We start from the raw sequence: 25,437 nt of genomic DNA on the forward strand, positions 1-25,437 counted from the left end.
ATACATAAATATATGTTCTCACTCTGTCCTTTGGGAAGGCCTCAAAGCAGTGACATTCTAGTAGCAACAAGCATACGTACTGATCAGATCTTGAACTCTACAGTTCTTCAAAAAAAGGAACCAGGGCTCTTTGAAGAATTGGTCGATTCCATAGGTGGGATGGGAGAAATGCAAGATATCCCTGGAATATCTTTGGTGCCAGAAAACAAAGAACTCAGAAAAGGATGAGACATATCAGAAAGACATAGAAACCAACCTGAAGTCTCTTCTAATGGCCAAGGCTGGAATGAAATAATTATAGTATTGCATTATAACCAATAGAATAAAATATCCATGATTCCATATGGGTAAAAATAAATAATTGGCTACATAAATGACTGGGTAGAAGAGACAAATCATAAAATAAGGATTCTAATAAGTGTAAAGTAGTGACTGAAACAAAATCACCATTGGGCAAATACTACTGTAATAATTGTCACATGCACAGTCTAGTGATGGAAGGTAAAAACAGTGGATGAAGATACCATGAGAAACATTATTTCCATAGTCTTAAAGCATTTTCTTCAAGAAACTTATTCATTACAAAGGGAAAAACAGTAAATTTATAGTGGAGAGTAACTCTGTAAATGCCATCTTAACCAAGTCATCAAAGAATAATATCACCTAATATATTACCTATTCTCCCTGATATAATGAACTAACTGATAAAGGCAAAACATTCCATTTGTGGTGTTCTGTGGTATTCAGACAAACTCAAATTGAAGTATTCTTCAAAAGTATCATGAAAGACAAGACTGAGTCACTGCCACACACTGGAGGAGATTGAGGAGACATGACAACTAAATATAGTATGGGAACCTGGAACAGAAAAAGACATTAGTGGAAAAACTATCGATTAGGTCTGTATTTAAGTTAATTGCATTATACCATGGTTACTCTTGTTTCTGATAAATGGTTATATAAATGACATTAGGAGAAGGTAGATGAAAAGTATACGTGAACTCTGCTATTTTTGCAGCTTTTCTGTCAAGTCATTTCAAAATAATAAAAAGTTTAAATTTATACCTCCCAAAAGGCGAAGGGGAAAAAGAGAAAAAAAAAATACACTGCTAAGTCAGAAGACAATGGAATAACATATTTAAATTCTGAATAGAAAAAACTATTGAGTTAAAATTCAATCTTAACAAAAATATCTCTCAAAAAGGCAAAATTAAAGACATTATCCAGACAGACAAAAGCTGAGAGAATTTCTTGCCAGCAGTTTTGCGCTATTAAAAATGTTAAAGGAAGTTTGTCAGGCTGAAGAAAATCATTCCAGGTAGAAACTCAGATCTACAGAAAGAGAATGACGATAGAAATGGTAAAAATGTGGGGAAATATACTGTTGTTTTGTCTGTTGTGAGCATGTACATAAGAATTTTTATCTAAATAATTGCGAATCAATTCCAGGAACTTATAAAAAGAGTAATACATCATGATCAAGTGGGCTTTATTTCAGGAATCCAGTGTTGATTTTACATTCAAAATCTATTTTAATTAGCTGTCTTAATGGAATAAAGAAGAAAAATCATAATCTTAGTAGATATGGAAAAAGCATTTGACAAAATGCAACCTCATTTTGCGTCATAATACCTCAAGTATAGATGAGAAATAGAACACATTTCCTTAACATACTAATGGTGTATAGTTAACATGTTATTTTAATAGTGACACGTTCAGTTTCTCTTAAAGATCAAGTACAAAACAACATTGTATTAGAAGTACTAGCTAGTACAATAAAGCAGGAGAAGGAAATAAGTTATAGAAGTTCAAAAGGAAGATGATAGGAAAGTGCCTTTTTACAGACTGCCTGATTATATACATGGAATACCCTAAGCAACCTTTCACTTTCTTCCCCAGAAAAGAGCAACTAGAATTAATAAGTGATTGTAGGAGGGTTGCAGGATAGAAGGTCAATATACAATAATAAATTCTATATTTAGCAACAACTGGATAATTGAACTTTTAGTAAAAGTATCATTTATAATAGTATTAAAAAATGAAAATGAAATAAAGATAAGTTTGACAGAACGTGTGCAGGATCTACCTAGGCACTGAAAACTACAAAGTATTACTGAGAGAAGTGAAATAAGACCCAAATCAACAGAAAACTCTACAATGTTCATGGATTAGAAAGGCACATGTCATTAGAACCTCCTACCTGTGTTTCTTGAACACGCCAAACATTTCCGCCTCATACCTTTTGCATTCGCTGTTTCCTGTACCTGGAACACTCCCCAGATACTCATTCACATGGCTTGTTCTGTTCCCAGACCTCCTGAGGTCTTTGGTCAAAGGTCTTTCAGTGAGAGATTCCTTGGTTTTCTCATATAAAATAGCTCTACCTCCCATTCTTTATAGCATTTATCACTACTAACATTAAAATTTTTATTTATTTAGTCTCCCCTCTCTGGAATGGAAATTTCCTCAACTTTGTTTACTGCTTTCAGTGCTAAGTATACAGCAAGTGTGGTTTATTCTGCTGGGACACACATTACAATAATGTGAAATTGCTCATAGAGAATACATATATGGACATATACTAGAAATGTTTGTATTATTCCTGTTACATCATAGAATGTAGTTGGAGAAAGTTGAACTTAGCTTTAGCTTTAATTATGTCAGTTTTTCAATTCCCAGGAACCCTTTTCACACGGTTTAAAAATTTAAAATCAGTGGAGTCATGGCATACAGCGAAAGAAAAAATAATTTAATTGGACTTTTAAAAACTGATGTGCGTCAAAGCAAATTAAGAAAATAAAAAAACATAAAACATAAAAAGACATAACCATAAAAAGAAAGGAGGAAATTTCAGCAAATCATCTATCCGATAAGTGTCTGGTATTCAGAATATATAAAGAACTCTTACTAAACAACAAAAAGATAAAATGATTTAAAAATGGGCAAAAGACTTGAATAAGACACAAATGGCCAACAAGCTCAACATCATTAATCATTAGGGAAACGCAAATCAAAACCACAATGAGGTCCGACTTCACACCCACCCATTAGGATGGCTTAAAATAAAAAAGGAAAACATCAAGTGTTGGTGAGGATGTAGGAAAATCGTGAACTCTCATACATTGCTAGTGGGAGTATAAAATGGTGTATCTACTGTGGAAATAGTTATTATTCAAAAAGTTAACCATAGAATTACCATATAACCCAGCAATTCCATTTTTTGTGTATGCCCTAAAGAATTGAAAACAGGTATTCAAATAAATACATGTACATACATGTTCATAGCAGCACTTTACAAAAGCCAAAAGGTTTGAAAATAGCCCAAATATTTAACAAATAAATGAATAAACACATTATGGTGTATGCGATAGAATGTTATTCAGTCATAAAAAGGAATGAAGTACTACTGATACATGCTACACTGTGGAGGGACCTTGAAAACATGCTAAATGAAAGAAGTCAGGCACAAAAGGTCAAGTGTTGTATGCTTTCATTTATATGAAATGTCCAGAATAGGCAACTCTATAGAGACATTGCAGACTGGTGGTTTCCAGGGAGCTGAGGGAGGAGATAGGGAAAGCAATGGTTGTGGAATTTCCTTTTGAGGTGATAAAACATTTTGGAACTAGATAGAGGTGGTGATTGAACAACATTATGAATGTATTGAATTTTTCACTTGAAAAGGGTAAATTTTATGTGATTTTTAACTCAATAGAAAATAAAAATGGAATTGTAGAACTTAATGTAGATTAAGAGCATGGAGCATGCATGGTCTGAAATCAGGCAGACATGAAATTGAGTCTTGTTTCTGCCACTTATTATTTTGTAATCTTAAATTACCTTAAATTTTCTCTTTTGTGTATATTCGTATTTTCTCAGGTTTTTTTTGTGAGATGGTTTTTGTGAAATGAGATGGTTTATGTGAAATGGTTGGAACATTTAATAATTATCCAGTAAGTATTATTAGTGTTACTGGTTATTTTTTTTCCTGCTGCTATTGGTTTTTGTTTTATTCTTCATTTGTAAAATGGAAATAATAGTATGAGTAGGCTTCTTATGAGGACTTAATGAGTTAATAATCCATGCAAAGAGCTTAAAACAGTGCCAGCAGGCACATGGTAAATTCTCAGTGTTAGTAACTGCTATTCCTAATATATGAAAGGATCTTTAGAGAGAACTTTTTTGCACTCTGCAGTTTTACATCTGCATCCAGATAAACTAATGTTCTTTTGGGGAAAGGCCTTTTCAAAATTTGTACTGTTAATGACTTGATCTCTTAAATTCCAGACTATTTCGAGGATTGTAGTTATGTGGTTCTTTTCTTTTTTGGTATGGTGAGAAGTGATTTTTCATTTGTTAAAAACCACATATGTGATCATTTAGCTATAAGTTGTTAAATTTTGGTTGTATGAAGTTTATTAAGTAGATTGTTTCTGCCTGCATTAATTATTAGGTATTGATGTGTAATCAGAAGTCAAGCTTTGGAAAGTGATGTTTATAGTAGCTAGCAGTGGCAGTTACCCCTTTTGCCACCTGATGGCGCTTCTGCAACATCATTAAAGCAAATGTTTGGCTGATTTTCTCACTTTACTGAGCAACTGAAAATTGATAAATAAGGTAGGTAGACTGCATGCAGTAAATTGAAATACTCATTTGAGCTGGGTCTCAGAAATCTTTAAAAAAATGGAGATTTTCTCTATAGTGTTTTTATATAAGCAAAACCAAATAAAGAATTACTATTTGGATCAAACCCTATGATTGCTCTAGTCATTGGTAATTTAACAAATAATAGTGTTGCAGAAGAATCTGATTATTCTTCCTAGCAGAATCTTAAAGCGTATAGGTTTTCCTGGCTTCTCAACAGCTGAGCTATTGATTTTACTCTAACCTTTAAATTTTATCAAAAGCTTTTTTACTCTATCTTAAGTATAAATTTTTCCATACTTAAGTGTGTGTATGTTCGGAGGTGTGGAAAGTACATGATGAAGTGACAAAGATATTTACCTGGAAAAAGCGTGTGGCTGTAAAAGTTGTGCTTGAATGTGACTGACTATCGGAGGAAGGCTGGAGGGAATGAGTTTGCAGGGGTGGCTTGGGCCATGCAAGAAGTAGGATAGGATCGGTTGAAGTGTTTAGTAGGGAACATATTTGTAAACACGTCTTCTCTATTAACCTAATTTTTATTTCTATTAATGGGTACGAATTTTAGAAGTCACTACTTCAGTGCTTATGACAACCGCAGCAGCTGTGTTGCCCTAGTCACAGCTTTACATTTGCGGCGGGGGGCGGGGAGGGGGCTAGTTTTAGAAATTCTCTTGTTATTAGGAAGGATGAGAATTGAATACTCTTATACCACCAGGCGTTTGTGGTGCCTCTTCACCTTCTCAATAGTTATGTTTTTGTTAAGTGCTAAACCAAGTAGTATACTATAATTTCATTTCCTTTCTTGGACATCTTTTTGTTTTTACTGTAGTTTACAGTTCTTCATTGTTACATTTGCTTAGATTTCAAAGTAATCTTTATATTTAATCCCACACTCTACAACAGAATTGGTAAACGCTCTGAATTCTGCTTTTCATACAAATTCATTAATACCATTTCTGGCCCTCCCCCTCTTAGGAGGCATACCTCTTGGGACTTTCTTATTTAATTTCTGCCCTATTCTTTCCTGTCCTTATTCTCTTCTGAACTGGTTGCTCCTTAGGCCATTTTGAACTGTTCTTCATACTGCCCTTTACCTTACCCTCTTTGCAGTCTTTCTTAGCAGCTAGCTGTCTTATAAAAAATCATAGGAGATAAATATTTTTGAGATCTTTCATGTATGTAAATACCTTTATTTTACTCATTTGATTTCGACTGGATATAGGTTGAAAATACTAGTATTGCTATTGAGAATTTCATTCTTGATTGTTTAATATGGCCTAGTTTGTCTCTGCAAGCTTTTTATAATGTTATCTTTTTTCCTGGTGTCTTGAAGTTTCATCATAATATTACTTGGTATAGATCTTATTTTGTTCATTATGCTAAGCACTTGGTGGTTAGTCTTTCAGTCTAAAATAGATTCCTTTGGTCTTTTAAGTTTTCTTGCATAATTGTTAAATTGACATTTTCTATATGTTATTTTCTCTGTTCATTCTTAAACTTCTGTTGCTTAGATTTCAGACCTCCTGATTTGATCATCTAGCATCATATCTCACATATATTCCCTTCGTCATTTTGTTGTTTTTTTTTCTGTGAGAAATCAAATTTCTCTTACATTCTTTCTGTTGAATATATTATTATTTCCTGTTGAATATATTATTATTATTATTATTGCTTCTGGTCCTCCCCCCCCCCCCCTTTCTTGCTTAATCTATTTTGGTATCATTGGAACCTTTGTCCTTCAATTTTGGCCTCAGGGCTTTACAAAGCTGTTGGAAGCTCTAAGTGGACAAGTGTGGAGCCTGTCAGTTGATTGAATGTCATCCTAAGGGTGAAGTATCTGTGGCTTTTCTCAGGTACTCTTACTTTCTCTAGAAAAAATTATGTCTGTATTCAACAGATGTTTGAATGTTTGCTTATATGTTAGGCAGAGCTCTAGGTTCTGGGAATTTAACTGAATTAAACAGATAAAAATCTCTACCCTTGTGGATCTTCTATTTTGGCAAAGGGAGACAGTAAATAACAGGAACAAGTAATATGTACAATATATTTTAGAAATGTTATACACAAATAAGGAAGAGGGATAAGAGAGTATTAACACGCAATGGACATATGGTTCAGGGACTTTGCAGCCTAGGATAGAGGAGCTAGGGGAAGGGCGATGATGGAGGAGGAGAGTATTCTGGGTTGTGAGAACAGTATATGCAAAGGCCTTAAGGTGGAATCCGCCTGTTCTGTGTGTGAAACAAGGAAATCAGTACAACTAGCCAGATCAGAGTAAGATAGAAAATGATGAGGTCAGGGTGGAAAGAGGAAAGTGGGCAGAATATGTAGGGCCTTATGGACTGTTTTAAGGACTTTCGCTAGTCTTTTGGAAAGAAGATGTATTGGGAGATAGCCAATAAGCATTTGGGTATCTTAAGTTTGGAGTTCAGGGGAAAGGTTTGGGCTATGATATAAATTTGAGAGTTATCAGTGTGTGGAATTGAAAGCCATGAAATTTGGGAAAATCACCAAGGGAATGAGTGCAAATAGAAAAGAGATATTTACTCCAAAGTTTCGGAGAGATGAGGAGAAACCAATAATGAAGATTGTAGAGTGGCCAGTGAGGTAGAAACACCAGGAGAGGTTTTTATACAGAAAAGAATGAAGAACTGCTTCAACTACTGCTAATTAATTTGAGGATAGACGACGTGAGATCTAGAAGGAAACCCAAGGAGTCTAGGATGAGGTTTCTATTCTGAACAATTAGGGTAGCTGGCTTTAAAGCCGCCTATATATTCTTAGTTTTCTGATTGTACCTGGTTTCCATTCCAAAGGCTTTAGAGCTTTCAGACCATGTCCTAATTTCACCTTTCTTCAGAAAAGTTTTCTGAAATAATATTTATTGTCAGGTTTGCCATTAAATTTTAGTTAAATTAAATGCCTAAATTTTAATTAAATTAACTGCCTAAATGGAATAGCGTTCTTGTTCAGATTTGGTCTTGATCACCAGGCCATTTTATGGTGATTTTCTCAGTAATTCATAGAGAAACAAAAGTGTGGACCATCAACGTCAGAAATATCCAGCCATGTAAAGAATTTTTATAAGAGCTTATTTGGGCCACAACTTACGACAGAGGAATATCTCATGCTCCAGAGAAGAATAGTTTTCTAGTTTCTTTTATGCATTTGAGATTAAGAAGGGAATTTAAGGAGGATTGCATGAAGGTGGGAGAAAGCAAGGCAGGGATTGTATTATAGGGTAAAGATTTTTTGCTCTCTTTAAAGTAGTTACACTTTAGAAGGAAGGTGTCTGAAGAGGCATTTCAAAGTTGTGTTAAGCTAGATGCACTGAAACTATGGACAGGGCATCCTTAAGGCAACAATAAGCCTTTTACTAAAAAGTTACATACCTGGAGCATGACTACCTACCATGACCTGCCCGATTAGAAATGTATGATCAGCTCACCCTGTGAGGTTAATTTCCACAGAATACCTTTTTGTCCACAGACATAGTCTGATGTTTTTAAATGCCAGGCAAGTATAGACATACATAGTCTGAGGCAATGCAGGCATAATCTGAGGTTTTATCAGTCCCAAGCAAGTGGCCCTTTTTCTCTTTTGATTGGCCATGGGAAACAAAATGGGGTCAAGTTGAAGATTTGGGTCGATTAACAAGCAGACAGATTCTGAGGGATCTGCTTGATGTATTTTGAAGCTCTGTGTTATTAGATACATAAACATTTAGTATTTTTATGCCTTCTTAATTTATCCCTTTGTCATAACCCTTTTTATCCCTGGTAGTTTTCTTTTGCTCTGTAAGCTAGTGAAGGTTCTATATATTTTTTCCTACTAGGAAACATCTTTTCTTTTGAATTAGGTATTTTTAAATTTAGTTTTTTATTTCCTAATTGTAAGAACTCACTCTTTCAGTGAAGCTACATCTTGTATCTTAATATTACTCAGATTTAAAATTGGATCCATTTGCTCAGAATAGCGTACTTAGTGAATATCCAGAGCCAAACATACACAGATTTTCAAAGTATTTTTATTCCAATTAATTTTAGTATAGCCAAGCTCAGAGCCATAGATAAAATTTATCCTTTTTTTTTTCTATGTTGTAGGAATAGACTTTAAGATCAAAACAGTTGAATTACAAGGAAAGAAGATCAAGCTACAGATATGGTAAGTGATGCTAATTTACTCACTTTGTGTAGTAGAATGCCAAGTGTGAAGGTTTGGCAGTGAAAGCCTGTCTTGTTACCTGTTTAGATTCTATGAGGCTTTCCTTTCTAAAGCCAGCAATCAGAAGACCTCCTTTCAATGAAGTAAAAAAATTGTTGACATATACTTTGGAATCTTTGACTCCTGGCTGAGTGTTTTACCTTTTTCACTTACTGGATGAACTTGGGCAAATCTCATACCCACTGTGAGGAGGCTGTTATATCTTCATATGTAAAATGAAGATAATACCACCTATTTCAAAAGATTGTTGTAAGGATTTTATGAAATAATCTATGTAAATCTTTTAGCACAACATTTTGCTCATAAACAATATAAAAAGTTAATATTTTTTGTTGCTTTGATAGACTTAAGCTAAAATATTTTCTTTAATGTGTTTGTAACTTTTTATAGGCATTTTATTTTTATTAGTTTGTATAGGGTTTGCCCCATAGAAGTACAATAAACGTCATACTTATAGTCACGTATAAATCATAGACTTTATAATAGCAGTATTTTTCAGTGAATATTGTTTTGCATATGTTTTAACCCATTAAATATCCACAGTGAACCTGTTAGATATGTTGCTCCCTTTTTTTTTTTTACGCCTTACTAAGGTATAACAGACACAATAAACTGCATATATTTAAAGTGCACAGTTAGTAAGCTTTGACATATGTGTAAACCTGTGAATTCATCGCCACAGTCAAGATAATGAACCTGGCCATCACCTCAAAAATTTCCTCCATCCTCTTTGTAATCTCTTCTTCCTCCCTATCCCTGGTCCCTAAGCAGCCACTCTTCTGCTTTTTGTCACCATAGACTAGTTTCCATTTTCTGTGCTATATATCAATGCAATCATAGTGTTCTTTTTCTTCTTTTTTTTTTTTGCAGCAGAGGTGTCTGGTTTCTTTTACTCAGTATAATCATTTTGAAAAGTACCAATGACTTTTTGTATATTAATAAGTTCATTACTTTTTATTACTGAGTAGTATTCCATTATTGATATATCACAATTTGTTTATGTACTGTAAGGCTGCTACAAATCTTTGTATAAGCACATGCGTTCTTTTCTCTTGGATTATCCCTATTTTACAGAGGATGAAATGGAAGCATTTTGAAATAATTTAACCAAGGACTTACAGCCTGTACATGGCAGACCTGGGATGCATTACATGCTCAGAATGTAGGGTTGAGAGTAGCATTCTTAATTGCTATACTGCCACCTATAAATAGTGCAATTTGTCATTTGGTTTTGCTGCTCTTTCCAGTTACTGTCTTTTTACTTTCTTCATTGCTAGTCAACAGTTGTGTTAAATTGAATTCATGTTATCTTGGGTTTCACTGTAATAGGACTTGTCATAGAGTAGATATGAGGATGAGTGATAAGTGTAAAAGCACTTAGAGCAGGGTGTGATGCATAATCGATGTTCAATAAGCCATAACTGTTATTATTTGAGGAAGTTAGCAAAGGAGATTGCAAAGCCATAGTTGGAAAAGTTAGAAGGAGAATTAGGGAGAACAAAAGGAGAATTAGGAGTAGTGTCTCAGAATCCAAGAGATGGTTTCAAAAAAAAAGTTAGGACTACCCTTTTACAGGATGCTAATAATTAGAAGAAGTAGGGTATGTTTAACCAGAAGGTCTTCATTACCTGACCATGTAATTAGAAATATAATCTTTATGACATCTTTAAATTTTAATTCAAATTTAAACAAAATTTAGATGTTATAATAAACCATTTCCTAAATTTAACAATTCTCTTTGAAGCACAATCCACTTGAGGATCATTGTTTTTTCTTTACTTTAACTGAGAAATAACTCAGCAAATGAACTGTGTCTCATATTCTGTTTCATCGTAATTAAAGTTAATCTCAAGGGAAGAAAGGATGTTAATTATTCTGAATTTCAACCAGCTCTTCTCTGCCCTTTTATTTTTTTTTTTTAAAGCCCCTTGCCTTATGCCAGCCTTGGCCCTGCATAATGTTTTTTGTTCCAAGCCCCTCCTCAGCTCTTCCACACTGATTATCTCTCTTCTCAACTGCACCCCCTCTACACACTTGAAGCCCTTAATTTTTTAAACTTTTTTTGACAGAGATACATTTTACATTGTGGCTCTGTGACTCAATATACATGTATCTATGAGTATGTATATAACAGAAGCAAAAGTGCACAAAACAATGTTTTTTTTCAGGTATATTTTTCTGTATGTAATATATGAAACCTTTTCCCAGAAATTTGGCCTGTTCTTCCTTCTACACCCTGTCTTCCATAGACTTTCCTTCTGTTTCTTGACCTTGTGGATTTAAACATTTCCTTGCCTCTTATCATGGTAGTCTCTGTAGCTTTTAGAAGTAAACAGTAACAACTAACATTTGTTTATAAAAGGAGAGCCTTCCTGAGAAGACACTCTTTGGAACAGTTAGTTCTCCAGTGTGGCCTTCAAGATGAATCTAGAAAAGATTTCTACTATTTCTATACAACTTGAGTATAGCACAGAAATGGTAACATTTTTAATTTAGAGTTGTTTAATATTTAGGTATTTTTAATAGAACCTCTCTCGGATAAAACACTTCAGAAGGAAAATTTTATTTAGTCTAGATTTTCACATATACAACCGACTTCTTTTCATTTGAAATATCCATTTTTTTCCCACAAGGATTAGTAATGAGCGATTGGTTAAAATTTGTGATTAATAGTTTTTTAAGAGGTTAGCATTATGCCAGCTGATTTTGTTTCTTTGCTTGAGTCTATGTGCCAACATTCCAGGGACCAAAGAAGTCATGTACCTCCAAGTTAAGAGATCTAGGATATGCCACAATAATTCAAGAAGGTTTTTAATATGAAAAACCCATTACTCAACTTAGATACACTGAAATTTAAAACTTTGTCCTCAACTTAAATGCTTTGCTTCTGTTCACTGCTAAAAAGCACAGCGATATCTAGATATATATAAATTTGAGGTGTGTACTTTATTGAACTGGTCTCAAGTAAGTGAAAGCACAGTGATTTTATCTTTCTCTAGTTTAATATATTCAGATTTTTGCTTCAGCATGAAAAAAATTCCTGCTCTGTGATTGAATTTTAGTTTTGGAAACTTCAGTCTGTGCTAAAACTTTGTCATATTTTTCTTCACTGGATTGATCTTCCCTTCTTGTTTTATTTCCAGATGTCTTTTAGTCTATCTGTTGCATAAGGAGGGAGGTGGGTCTTACCCTGGCCAAGGCACATGCATGTAGGTCTAAAATTAGCTTCTTTGGCTGATAGAGAAGTATCTGGTTTTTAAATCCCAGACCTCTAGAAAGTTCCACCATAGTATCTTTTGCTGTCTGTCTTTTCCATAGGATAGTGGAAAATAACCATAGTGAGTTACTTTAAGTCAGCCTTTTCTTTATATTTTTAAGGGTTGGAGGTGGGGTCAGAAATGCTTGCCACTGTCAGCACATAAACACAGTCACCAAAAATTGTTAGTGTCCCATTGTAGAATTAACCATTTACCTCCAGGTAAAGTGCAGATACTTAGGAGTCATCCTTGATTCTGCCCATTCCTTTAACCCCAACATCCAGTTTAGCAAGCCCTGTTGATTCTATCCATATATAATTTATGTAGAATCCATATATAATTTGCCATCTCTAGTCGAAGCCACCAGTACCTCTTCTTTCAGTCGCTGCAATAGTCTCTTAATATCCTAACAGGTCCTTATTTCCCTTTTACCTTCTTCTAGTACTTTTCCATATAACAGCTAGAGTAACTTTCTTCAGTATAAATCTGGCCATGGTTGTCATTACTTCCCCTATTTATAACTGTTTTGACTTTCCATTGCACTTAGGATGAAAATCCAAATTCCAAATCCAGATTCCTTACCACAATTTACCGAGTGGGCCCTTGCCCACCTTTTGACTTCCTTTTATGCTCCCTTGTCTTCTTTCCAGGGATCTCCTTTCAACTCTGTGAAAATGGCAAATTCTTTTCCAATTTAGGACTTTTATATATGCCCTGTAGACCTCCCTCAACCCCCTAATCTCCCACTTCCCTCTGACTGTAGCTAGATGACATTCTGAAGTACCACTCCACTCCAGAGGCTTTCCATTTCAACAGAAATAGATTCTGAAAGCTCCAAGTTCTGGCTGCGGCCCTTTTTGACTTCATCTCTTACTAGCTTTGCTCCAGCCACTATGGCCATTTTTTTCCCCTCCCTTGAGTATGCCAAACATGTCCCCATCTTAGGGCCTTTGTATGTCAACTGTTCCTTCTGCTTGGAATGCTTTTCATCAGCTCTTTGCCCTGCTTGCCCTGCTGCCTTCTCATTCATATCTCAACCCAATTCAGTGTCACTCTCTGAGACCGGCCTTGTGTGATGACTAGCTAAGGCAGTCCAGTCCTCCAGACACTATCACATTTATCCTAGGTTATCTTTGTCATAGTATTTTTTAGTATCTAAACTTACTATATTTTAAAATGTATTTATTATTGTCCCCCACTAGAATATGCTGTCTGAATTGTGGTTATATAACCACCACCCTGTACAGAGCTCGACAAATATAGATGCTCAATAAATATTTGTTGACTGAATGACTTAAATTTTTGTTCATACTTCACTTCTCATCACCTTAAGCATTACCTCTACAGAGAGGACCTCCTTGAACATTCTATCTAGATTACTTCCTCCCTTTCCTTTACCCCATTCTTCATCACACCACCTTCTTTACCTTGTTAGCATTTATCACAATTTGAGATTGTATATTTATTTACTTGCTTTATTCCTGTCCCCGTAGTAGTGTAAGCTCTACAGGGCAGGTATCAACCAGGCTTTTGACTTTTGACCTTTTTTTTTTTTTTTTTGGATGAAGATAAGCATAATTTAAATTCATGGTATTTTGCATGTCTTTGAGGAAATCCATATCTTGTTAAAATAAAACTCGGTGAGAAATTTGACATTGTAATTTATAAACGAAAGACTCTTTATGTTACCAAAAACTCAAAGTTATGAAATTTAGCGTCTCTGACTTGCAGAGCAAGAGCAGATTGATGTTGTCTCTGGCCTGGTATAGTGCTGTCAGTGCCCAGACTAAAAATAACGATCGTAATAGTAGCTAGAATACACAGTTTCTCTGACCCTCCATGTGGGACTAACAATTAAGGAAATCGCTATTTTAGTTCCTAGGAACATATCACTTCTTTTATAATATGTCAGTGGGGAAAAAATAGGACTTCAGAACATTTTCTTAACTATGTGTCTGTTTTATGTAAGGAAAATTCAGTTGTCAGTGGTTTATAATTTAAGAAACCTGATCATTATGCATAGGCTTAGAAGAAAAGATTTAATAAAGGAAAATCGAGTAGTTTTATAAACAGTCTTAAAAACCTATATTGTGGTGACATAAAAAGATATTGTGAACATATACAGTGTTTAATTCCTCTTCAGATATTTAACATCTGCTTTTGTTTATTTTAATCAACTGCTGTCCTTAGACCTGGGTATACGTGTATAATGCACACCTAAAAATAGTTTGGCTGATGAATAAGCTTCTGTGGCTATTTTTAGCCCTGGGCAAAGGGTCACCAGTTAGCCTAGAAGTAGTGAGGCAAGGGCTGTGTTCCGGTTTGAAGTAAATTGTTGATGGCATTAACAGTTGGTAGGGGCTAGTAATGAGGATCCAGCAGGACACAGGAAAAGGATAATTTGAGATCAAGGAGTCAAAGAGCCAGATCACCTTGTGGAGCAGATACAGTCCTGTTGAAAAGTGTAAACATGTGGAATGTATAAATGAAAATAGGATATAGAAAGCTTTAAAAAATGTAGCAGGGAGAGCATATAAAAAGAGGAGAGATTTGGATATAAGAGATTTTGGAAGGTAGAGGAGAACAGATGAAAGTGGTATGCCATAGATCAAAACAGAAACTTTGACCCTAATAGTGATTGGGGGGAGGATTATTATTTCTGTATCATATATATATATATATATATATATATTTTTTTTTTTTTATAACTAACCAGCATTATAATATAAGACCTTTCTAGGTACTGTTGATTTAGATTTAGCTAAATAGTTGCTTTTGCAGTGTGTTCTTTCTGGGTGGAGAATTTAGTCATAGATATGACACCGAAGTGTGTATATAATTTGCTAATTATGTAAGGTGAATGAATGGGGAAGAAGGGAGCATATAATAGCTAGACAGTGCCGGGAGTGGTATTCATAGTGGAGTGCCGTGTTAGATCTTCTCCTTAAATTGTTGTTACTTCTGACAAAAATTGAAATGAAAGTTTTCTATCTCTCCGACACTATAACTCTTAGGCACTACCGGAAGTCCAAGCCCTGTACACCCTTTGTCTTGGATAAGTACATTTCCAGCCTGGATTTTAGGTAGGAAACTTTAACCCTTCTCTGGAGGGCTTGAATTATTAGGTAATTTATACTTTTTACCAGTTCTGAAAAGAAAGAAACTATTTTTACTGGGATGAGACAAATTTTTAATTTTTTCATGATAGAATTTATACCTGTTTAAAGCACTTTTTAACTAAATAGGTAAGATTAATAAAAGAAAACAATTTGGAATTGTGAAATATGGAAGATAGAAATACACAATCTCTAAAGGGCAACTCATTTATTATGCTTAATTTGTAAAATTTACCTATAAACTGCTTAGTGGCCAGTGCAACAAAAGGAGCAAGGAGGGAGGGTTACCCCCAATAATTACATTATTCTTTACAGAAATAATGTAAGGAAAGGGAAAAGACAGATTATGACAAATACAGAATAAGGTTTCATAAAGCTACTTTTTATAATGATTCTTAAGTTGACATGTTAAGAAATGGAGATAAAAATTGTGGTCTAAGAATTTAAATATACAAATAAGTGTGCGCGCGCACGTGGGTGTGTAGTTTCCTACTGTTTTAACTTGATTGAAGTATACAGCCTAGAGGAGTTGTTACCATGTCTTTTAGATGGTTTTTCTTAAATGGTGATTTCTTTTAGCAGTTTTTTCAATAGGTATTGCATTACCTCCTAACTCTGCTTCCGTACACACACGTATTTTCAACACAGTAAACAGAATGAGTCTTTCTAAACCCAGGTTGTTTCTTTTCACAGACACTCCAATAGACTTCCTATCTCACTCAGAGGAAAAGCTGAAGTCCTTGCACAGGCCTGTTAAGATCCTGCACAATCTTCACTTTACCTTGGCCCCCGCCTCCCTCCCCCGATCTTTCTCCATTCCAGCCACATCGACCTCCTTACTGTTTCTCAGCCTCAGGACCTTTGCACTTGCTCTTCTCTCTTCTTGGAACACTGTTCCCCCCAGATATTTTTATGTATGGTTCACTTTATTCTCTTCACTTTCTCACTGAGTCCCTCCCTCATCAGCCCATTCAAAATTTCACTTGTTTGCACCACTACCAACATCAGCCCCTAGTCTCTTTACTTTTTGTCTTCTTGGCACTTTTCACCTGTGAAGATGTGTAATTCCACAAGATGTATAATTTTAGAAGTCATTCGATTGATTGATTGATTGATCACCCTCAATAGAATATAAACTCCATTAATGGAGGAATTTTTGTTCTGTTTACAGTTTTTTTTTTCTCCAGTGCCTAGAATAGTGTTTGGCATATAGTATTTACTCAGTGAATACTTCTAAAATGAAAAATAGGATTTTGTGTTATTTTAAAGGGCAGATCTGCATACTTTAAGATGAGATGAGCAAGTGACAGTGCTGAGATTCTCTTTAAAAAATTGAAAAGTCCAGCCAGGTCTTTAACTTGGCTAAATAAAAAACCATTTTACCCTTATACAGAAATGGGCTGCAGGCAAAGGTAGGGTTTTCTCGTGAAGCACATTTGAGTACAGCTTAAACACAGATAATAACTTGACACAGCTCCAAATATTATAGCATATCTGCAGAAATGGCTTTGACTTAGAACATTTTGAAAACACAATTAAATTTTTAATCACACAATGACATTATTGCATCTTTGCATATTATAGTACAGATTGCTTTGGGGTTAACTATAACAAATAAATTATTGAATTATACTATATCCCTCCTAATTGTGAATGAAAAACAAACAAACAAACAAAGATTCAGGGAGATTAAATACCTTTAAGGTCATTTAGCTCAAAGGATTGGAGCCTGAGGATGAACCTGGATCTGATTCCAAACCCATGTTCTATGCGTGTTCTTATATAATGCCTAGCACACAATAGACAATACATATTTGAATTGATGGATAAATGGATAAATGGCAAATGTATGAATATCTTAATTGCATACCAGGATTGAATGTAAAGAATATCATTGTATTGGTAGTTCTGTTATATTCCTGACTACTTGTATTTCGTAACATAAGAATTATTTTTTAAAAATATATATGTTCTTAAGGATCATGTACCTGAATTGGAATGCCTTGATTCTAAAATTTAATAAAGAAACCTGCAAGGTAATATTCCTAAATACTAACTCATTAGCAAACATTTGAGTGCTTATTTACTCTGTAGATGTTGTGGATTCTGCAGTGGACAGACAGACCTTTGATAGAACTTATATTTTAGAGGGCATAGGAGACCCACTGTAAATAAATAAATTTGTAATAAATGCTATGCAGAGAAGTAAGGAGATGGAATGGAGAGCTACCTGATGACTACTTAAATTGAGTGATCAGCGAGGGCTTCATTGACAGGGTGATGGTTAAAATGTGAAAATGAGGGGGAGCCAATTATATACAGGCTGTGGGAAACTAGTATAGAGACTCTCAAGTGGGAACAAATTTGTGAATTTGAGAACATGTAAAAAATGTTATTGTAGCTGTTAGGAAAGCAAATGCTTCAAAATTTGGGGGAGCTGGAGAAAAGCCAAATCCTATAACACTTTGTGTAAACCTCAGGATAAGGATTTTGGAATTATTTCTGGTTATACTGTATTACCATTGGAAATTTTGTCTTTTAAGCCTAGTCATGTTTTTCATTTATTTATTTTTGTAATGGCTTTTTTGAGACATAATTCTTATTCCATGTAATTGACCCATTTAAAGTGTACAATTAAATAGTTTTTTTGTATATTTATGAGGTATATTCACCATCAACACAATTTTAGAACATTTTTATACTCCCCCCCCAAAAAAATTTTTTTTTTCCTTATTACAGTTGACATGATTATATTAGTTTCAGGTGTATAGCATAGTAATTAGACATTTATATAACTCATGAAGTGATCTCCTCGATCCCTGTATTCTTTAAGCAGCCGCCACTCATCTTGCCCAAACCCCACAGTCGGGGCAACCACTAAGCTGCTTTCTGTCTCTAGATTTTCCTATTCTGGATATTTCATATAAATGGAGTCATACAATGTAGTCATTTGTGTCTGGTTTCTTTTCACTTAATATTATCAAAGTTCACCAAGTTGTAGCATATATTAGTACTTCATTCCTTTTTATGGCTGAATAATATTCCATCGTATCTATACACCACATTTTATTTATCCATTTATGAGTTGGTGGATATTTAGGTGATTTCTGCTTTTTGGCTATTCTGAAAAATGTTATAAACATTCATCTGTAAGTTTTTGTGTGGGTGTATGCATTTCTTTTTGGCTATATTCTTAGGAGTAGAATTGCTGGATCATGTTAGCTGTATATTTAGCATTTCGAGGAACAGCCAGACTATTTTCCAAAGTGGCTGCATCTTTTTACACTCCCACCAACAATGTATGAGGGTTCCAGTTTATCTACAGTCTCACTAATGTGATAGTTTGCTTTTTTATTATAGTCATCCTAGTGCATATGAAGTGGTATCTCATTGTGGTTTTGATTTGCAATTCTCTAATGACTGTTAATGTTGAGCATTCACTCATGGGCTCATTGGCCATTTGTGCATCTTTGGAGAAATGTCAGATCCCTTGCCCATTTTTAATTGGGACATTTGTCCTTAATTGTTGAGTTGTAAGAGTTCTTTATATATTTTGGATACACAGGTTCTGTATCAAATGTGTCATTCGCAGATATTTTCCATTCTGAGGGTTTTCTTTTCACTTTCTTGATAGTGTCCATTGAAGGACAGCTCTAGTTTTGATGGAATCCAATTTATTTTTTTCTTTCATTGCTTGTGCTTTTAGTGACATCAAAGAAACAGTTGCCAAGTCGAAGATCATGAAGATGTTTTAAGAGTTTTATAGGTTTAGCTTACATTTAGGTCTTAGATCTGTCTTGAATTAGTATTTACATATGGTATGAAGTGGATGTCCGGCTTCATTCTTTTGCATGGAGATAACCAGTTGTTTCAGCACCATTTGTTGAAAACCCTGTTCTTTCCCCCATTGAAGCTATTGGAAGTTTTAATTAGAAAAATTACATGGTCAAACATATTTAAAGAAGTTCACTTAGGCTATTATGTAGAGAATGTCAGCTGCTACATCTTCGAATGTTAGAATGTCAACAAAAGATAATAAGGATGAGCAGCCAATGCCATAAAACTAAGAGCAGAAACAAATGGTATCCACAAAGTCATGAGAATATGTTTAAAGAAGAGAAAATGGTCAACTGTGTGAAATCCTGCTGAAAGATTAAAATATATAAAAAGAAAGTAGGTATTGGATTTGACAATCAAGAGGTTATTAGAGACCTTTTTTAAGAAGAACGATCTTGGTAAAGTAGTAGTAATTGCAGTCAGATTAGAATTGGTTGAGGAGTTAATTTGAGGAGACATACTAGAGATAACTCTTTAACAAGGTTTGTTGGGAAGGTTTTTTGTAGGTATAGACTAGCTTGCCCTAAAATTTACATGGAGAGGCTAGAATGGCTAAAACAATTCTTACAGAAGAATAAGTGGGAAGAATCAGTCTATCTGCTTTTAGATCTTTATTTAGCTACAGTAATCAAGACAGTATGGTTTTGGAGGGGAACATAGACACAGGTCATTGGTACAGAATAAAAAACCCTGAAATAGATTAAACCACAGCCTACTCATCTTTGCCAGAGGTGCAAAAGCAATTCAATGAAGAATTACTTTTAACGTGCACACTCAGCACGTGTTAAAAAGAGAACTTTAAGGTATGTAGATTGTACCAGTGTCAGTTTTCTGGTTTTGCTTTTGTACAGTGTTGTAAGATGTTACCATTGAAGAAAGCTGGGTGAGTGGTACTCAGGACTTCTTTGTACTGTTTTTATAACTTCCTGTGAGGCTATAATTATTTTGAAGTAAAAGTTTAAAAAAATTAATTTGCTGGGAAGAACAGAAATGCAGCGTTAGTTGGAGGGATGTGAGGTTGAGAGTAGAGTATTTTGTTTATTTTAATTTAGCTTTTATAGAAAAGATAGGGGACATAAAACATGTATATATGTTGATGAGAATGATCATAAAAGGAAGGAATTGGTGATAGAAATGAGGGAAAAATTACCAGAGCAAAATATGTCTTAAATCATTTTCTTAAAGTCATTAAAAATACTATTTAAATATGTCTATCTTACTATTTATAAATCAGATTATCTTTACAACTTTTTGTAAATTATTGTAAAGGTAAATGTGGTGGTTATATTATGATATACTCCTTTAATTTTCTAAAAATTCCATATGGTTTTGTATTATGAAACTAGATCACTAAAAAAATAAAATTCCAAGTGTTTTTATCATCCTTGTTGGTGTTCATTTTTAAATAACCGTAAGAGTTTTATATGTCACTTTTTAGGGTTTTCTCTTCCAGATTTTTATTCAGTATAGTTAGGTCATTAATTTCCTATGACTAAAAATCTTTACACATCTATTTTGGAATAACCATAATAGTTTACCATTTAATAATTAAGTGAGTCATGATTCTGTTTTGCATTATGGCATATAGTATATTTTAATCTCTGTATGTCTTACTAAACTGTTCTGTTTTGTCCAGAATATAGTAATATCCAAATGCTCAATACAAATTATTGCTCTTTATTTTAGGGATACGGCAGGCCAGGAGCGATTTCACACCATCACAACCTCCTACTACAGAGGAGCAATGGGTATCATGCTAGTATATGACATCACCAACGGTAAAAGTTTTGAAAACATCAGCAAATGGCTTAGAAATATAGATGAGGTAAGACCTAGAAATTGCATAAACCTTTCATAAACAAACATTTGTGTGCTTGGTTGAGAAGAAAAAGTATTGTAATTCAGTAGTCCCCAACCTTTTTGGCACCACAGACTGGTGGTCCTTCGAGAATCTAATGCCCAGTGATCTGAGGTGGGGCTGAGGTGGAGATGCTAACGCTGGGGAGCGGCTGCAAGTACAGATGAAGCTTTGCTTGCTGGCCTGCTGCTCACCTCCTGAAGTCATTATTATTGAGCATTTCTACTTCCAAAAATTTAATGTTTTTTTCCTCTACCTTTTCCTTGAATTTTGGGGCAGGTCTATCTAGAACCTCATCCAAGGCAGTTACTAAATTACCACAAAACTCCATACAGCCATCTTATAAGATGGCCCCAAATAGAAGCTACCAATGTTTTTGCACACCTCTCTAAATGAACTTTCATGGTAGATTTTTATTGAGTGAAAGGATTACATTTCAGCAGTAATTTTTAAACTTACTTTTAAGTTATAGAAATGTCAGATCACTTCTAGACATTTTGAAAGCTACAGAATACGAATTCAGTAAAAACTTAACCAAGAAAATAGTGCCATATCATTGTGTTTGAAGATGTCAATTTTTCTGAGGTAAAATTGTATGTCAAGCATGTCCATTTCTGTGTACAGCATAGGTAGTTTCTTGTTCGGATTATTTTTAATGTTCGATTGCTGACTTTTAGATTTTCAATTTCATTAAGACTAACTCCTTAAATAAGTTTTGGCTGGGTACACAAGACCAAGTCTTAAGCCAGTATTAGAGCCAAGTTAATGATATCATCAATGGTAGAAATCCTAAAGGCTTTAATAACTTTTCCAATGCTACATGAAATCTTCAAGGAGAAATCTGTTAGTATTTAATAAACAGCAATACACAGATTTTAAAACAAAAAAGGCTCCGTTTTGGATTTCCTTAGTCTTTATTTTAAAAGTGGTTTGGCCAAGTAGCATGTGTAATAAGAGCAATTGATGTAGAGACTCTGTGGTGTTGCTCCAGCAACATCCCATTTCCTGATTCTGTGACATCAACAGGATGTCCTAAATCTCATCCTATTCTGACACTAACTACCCAGAGGTTTAAGGACTCGGGTCCCACAATACTGCCCTTCCTTTAAATGCAAGACTTGGGTTTCCCAGGCTACCCACACGTCTGTTTGACTTGGCTACAAATTTGGGGGTTCCCATTACCCACTTGCAGGTTTAATAGTTTGCTAAAATGACTCACAGAACTCAGGAAAGCACTATACTTATAATTTTATTTATGAAAGATAAGACTCAGCTAAATGGAAGGGTTGCATAGGCAAGGTATGGGAGTTGGGGAAATCAGAGCTTCCATTGCCATCCCTAGACATGTCACACTCTTGGCACCTTGATATATTCACAAACCTCATTGTTTCCGTTTTAATTTAGGTTCCATTAAATAGGCATGGTTAATTAAATCATTGGCCTTTCGTGGCTGAACTTAATCTCCAGCCCCCTTCACCTCATGGAGAGGGGGCCTGAAAGTACCAACCCTTGATCACACGTTTGGTTCCTCTGGTGACCATCCTCCATTGTGAAGCTCTGTGGGAGCCTTGCCATGCATTCTTTATTAGGATAAACTTCAGTTAGAAAGGGGCCTGTAATGAATGACAAAAGACAATCCTGTCTCTAAGGAAATTTAGACTACTGTGCTTAGAATGGGGACAAACACCAAATACATGTTTTTTATATCATAATTTTATACACTTAACTTGGTAAGCTAGATGGCATGTTTCTCAGCATTAGAACTAAGATATGTAAAATCTAGCCATTGACAAAGAAAATCCATTTTTCTGACATAAGAGATTAGCTTTCCCTATCTTTGTTGTAGAAATTAAAACTTAAACTAAATGAAAGAAAAATTGATGCAGCAACTTTTTAAAAAGGATTATATGTCATTATCAAGAGGAATTTATCTAGAATGCAGAGGGGGTCCAGCATATAAAAACAATGTAATACACTAGAATAGTAAAAGACAAAAATCATATGACCATATCAGGAGACACAGATGAAAACATTTGACAAAATCCAACACCTTTTCTTGGTAAAAACAGTCAACACACTAGAAATAGGAGAGAACTTCCTTAGCTTAATAAGGACATCTGTGAACATTCTACAGCCAACATCATACCTGCCCCCTACAATCAAGAACATGACAAGGGTGCCTGCTCTGGCCACTGCTGTTCAGTGTGGTACTGGAGATTCTAGCTAGGGCAGTTAGACAAAGGAAAAAAACAATGTTACTGAGATTGCAAAGGGAAGCTCTTATTTATAAATGATGTAATCTTGTATATAGACAATCCTAAGGATTCCACACACGCACCAAAAAATGAACTATTAGAACCAGTAAGCACGTTCAATAAATCTAGAACTAGACAATCTTATATAGTGGGAAAATATCTGACAAGTCTTTGGAATTGTGTTTCTCTAGGTAATCTAAGAATTTGTGTTTTAGCATGAGATAGTTTCAGGGTGATCGTTTTAAAACTTTCAGACTATTGAAATGACACCATAAATTGAGAAAAAGGCATTTTAGGGACTATTAAGCCATAATTCATGGTAGTGTATTAATAAAATTCGTGTTCTGTTTTAGCACGCCAATGAAGATGTGGAAAGAATGTTACTAGGAAACAAGTGTGATATGGATGATAAAAGAGTTGTACCTAAAGGAAAAGGAGAACAGGTAAAAAGCTCTGAGTGAAGCTAATGTGCTGCCCTTTCCTTGTGAAGATGGTATTGCCTTTGGTTGTTTTTACAGTAGTGGTAATCGCGTGCGCTGGGCCGTTCACATTGTTAAGTACTGTTGGAAACAATTTTTTTTGGCCTATCCAACAGATAGGTATAAGAGAACTAAATCTTTAGAGAATTAAATTTTTAACCTTGTTTAAATTACGAAGAGGGGGAAATATAAATCAGTGATTCTCAGTTATCTTAATTTAAAACTTTAAAGAAATGTATTAGTTAATATGATTCCAGGATGTGGTTCCATAGTGTAGCGGTTAGTGTGTCTGCTTTCACACAGAAGGTTCTGGGTTTATGCCCCAGTGGAGCCACAAATGTCTGATCTTGGAAGCTAAGCAGAGTCGGGCCTGGGTAGTACTTGGATGGGAGACCCTAGGAAGACCAGGTGCTGTTGTAGGCATAAATAATAATAATAAATTTAAAAATATATGTATATATGATTCCATAGTTTGACAAGCAGCAGCCCGTGACAGCAGAAATTAGATACTGCTTTAGGTCATTTGGAACTTCTCTTAAGTTTGCGCATACAGCTGGCCTTCCACATCCATGGATACAAAACCCAGGGATATGAAAGGCCCAGTGTGTATTTACTGAAAAAATCCGCATTTAAGTGGGTCTGTGTTGTTCAAGTATCAGCTGTACCTCTTTTAAACGATCTGAGATAAACTCCTGAAGTGAAGGGAGGATTCTTTCATTTTGTTTGTTTGTTTTTGAAAGAACTTAACCAGTCTAATCTTGACCCATTGAAATGATGTTTGTTTTATATAACCTAGTTGAGACTTGCCTTTAGAATAATATTACTATTTCCTGTAAGATGGCAACCTATGTTTAATAATTTTATGATATTTTGTTTATATTTTAGATTGCAAGGGAGCATGGTATTAGATTTTTTGAGACTAGTGCGAAAGCAAATATAAACATCGAAAAGGCCTTTCTCACATTAGCTGAAGATATCCTTCGAAAGGTAAGTTCCTATTTTTACTTACTGCTAAGGTGCCTAATGTCTTAGTTATATGTTTAGTCTTTTCTAAAGTATTGGATTTACATAGAAAAACTGGGTGGCATTGTTTTAAATGGTTTACCCATTACCAATATATCTAATCCTCCAAGGTGAAGAAGGAACTCAGGGAATAGAAAGCCATCTAGAAACAGTGACAACATTATTCCAAACTCACATTCACCCTCTAATCCCCAACTTCCTGCTCTTTATTTTCCAGCTTTCTGCCTGGTCCATTGTGTTGTGGCTCTTCTGTTTACTTTTGGATTTGTTTCTGTTATACATCCTTTGCATTCCCATAGATAAATTTTTAAAATTTAAGATAAAAGGTGAATCTATTATGTAGTTATTGTTACATATATCACTATACATATAGTGATTTTGTAGCACTAACTTTTATGTAGTCATTCTCAGATGTCCAAGTAATGGTCATGAATATATTATACACTGAATAAATAGTCCACCCCCCAAATCTCATTTAGCCAATCATTTCAACCTGAGATGAAAAAAAAAAAAAATCTGAAAATGTCATCTTGGGGAATTCATTTTACCTCCAGGTTAGTTTCTGAGTTTGCAAATCCCCAAACCTGCCAGTACAAGTGACTTGTAGCAAAATTGGGAAATCTCATTTTCATATTTTTCTTCAAATGACTAGATATAATACACAGTTTGGTTATGAGTCCTGAATTCTCTATTCAACCTCTGATATATTTATATGGAAATAAAAATAGAGAAAATCTGACACAA

At 34.7% G+C, this 25,437-nt stretch overlaps 1 protein-coding gene across 1 annotated transcript in view; it reads left to right on the top strand.

The window, feature by feature from the left end:
• RAB10 (RAB10, member RAS oncogene family) overlaps positions 1–25,437 on the top strand; it is a 56,748-nt gene that overhangs the window by 27,301 nt on the left and 4,010 nt on the right. Inside the window, exons 2-5 of the mRNA XM_016121755.2 lie at positions 8,748–8,808; positions 20,765–20,903; positions 23,545–23,634; positions 24,556–24,657. Of these exons, the coding sequence (XP_015977241.1) occupies positions 8,748–8,808; positions 20,765–20,903; positions 23,545–23,634; positions 24,556–24,657 (392 nt within the window). The remainder of the gene's footprint in view (positions 1–8,747; positions 8,809–20,764; positions 20,904–23,544; positions 23,635–24,555; positions 24,658–25,437) is intronic.

Source organism: Rousettus aegyptiacus, unplaced genomic scaffold, assembly GCF_014176215.1.
Source record: "Rousettus aegyptiacus isolate mRouAeg1 unplaced genomic scaffold, mRouAeg1.p scaffold_m13_p_7, whole genome shotgun sequence".
Classification (NCBI taxonomy): domain Eukaryota; kingdom Metazoa; phylum Chordata; class Mammalia; order Chiroptera; family Pteropodidae; genus Rousettus; species Rousettus aegyptiacus.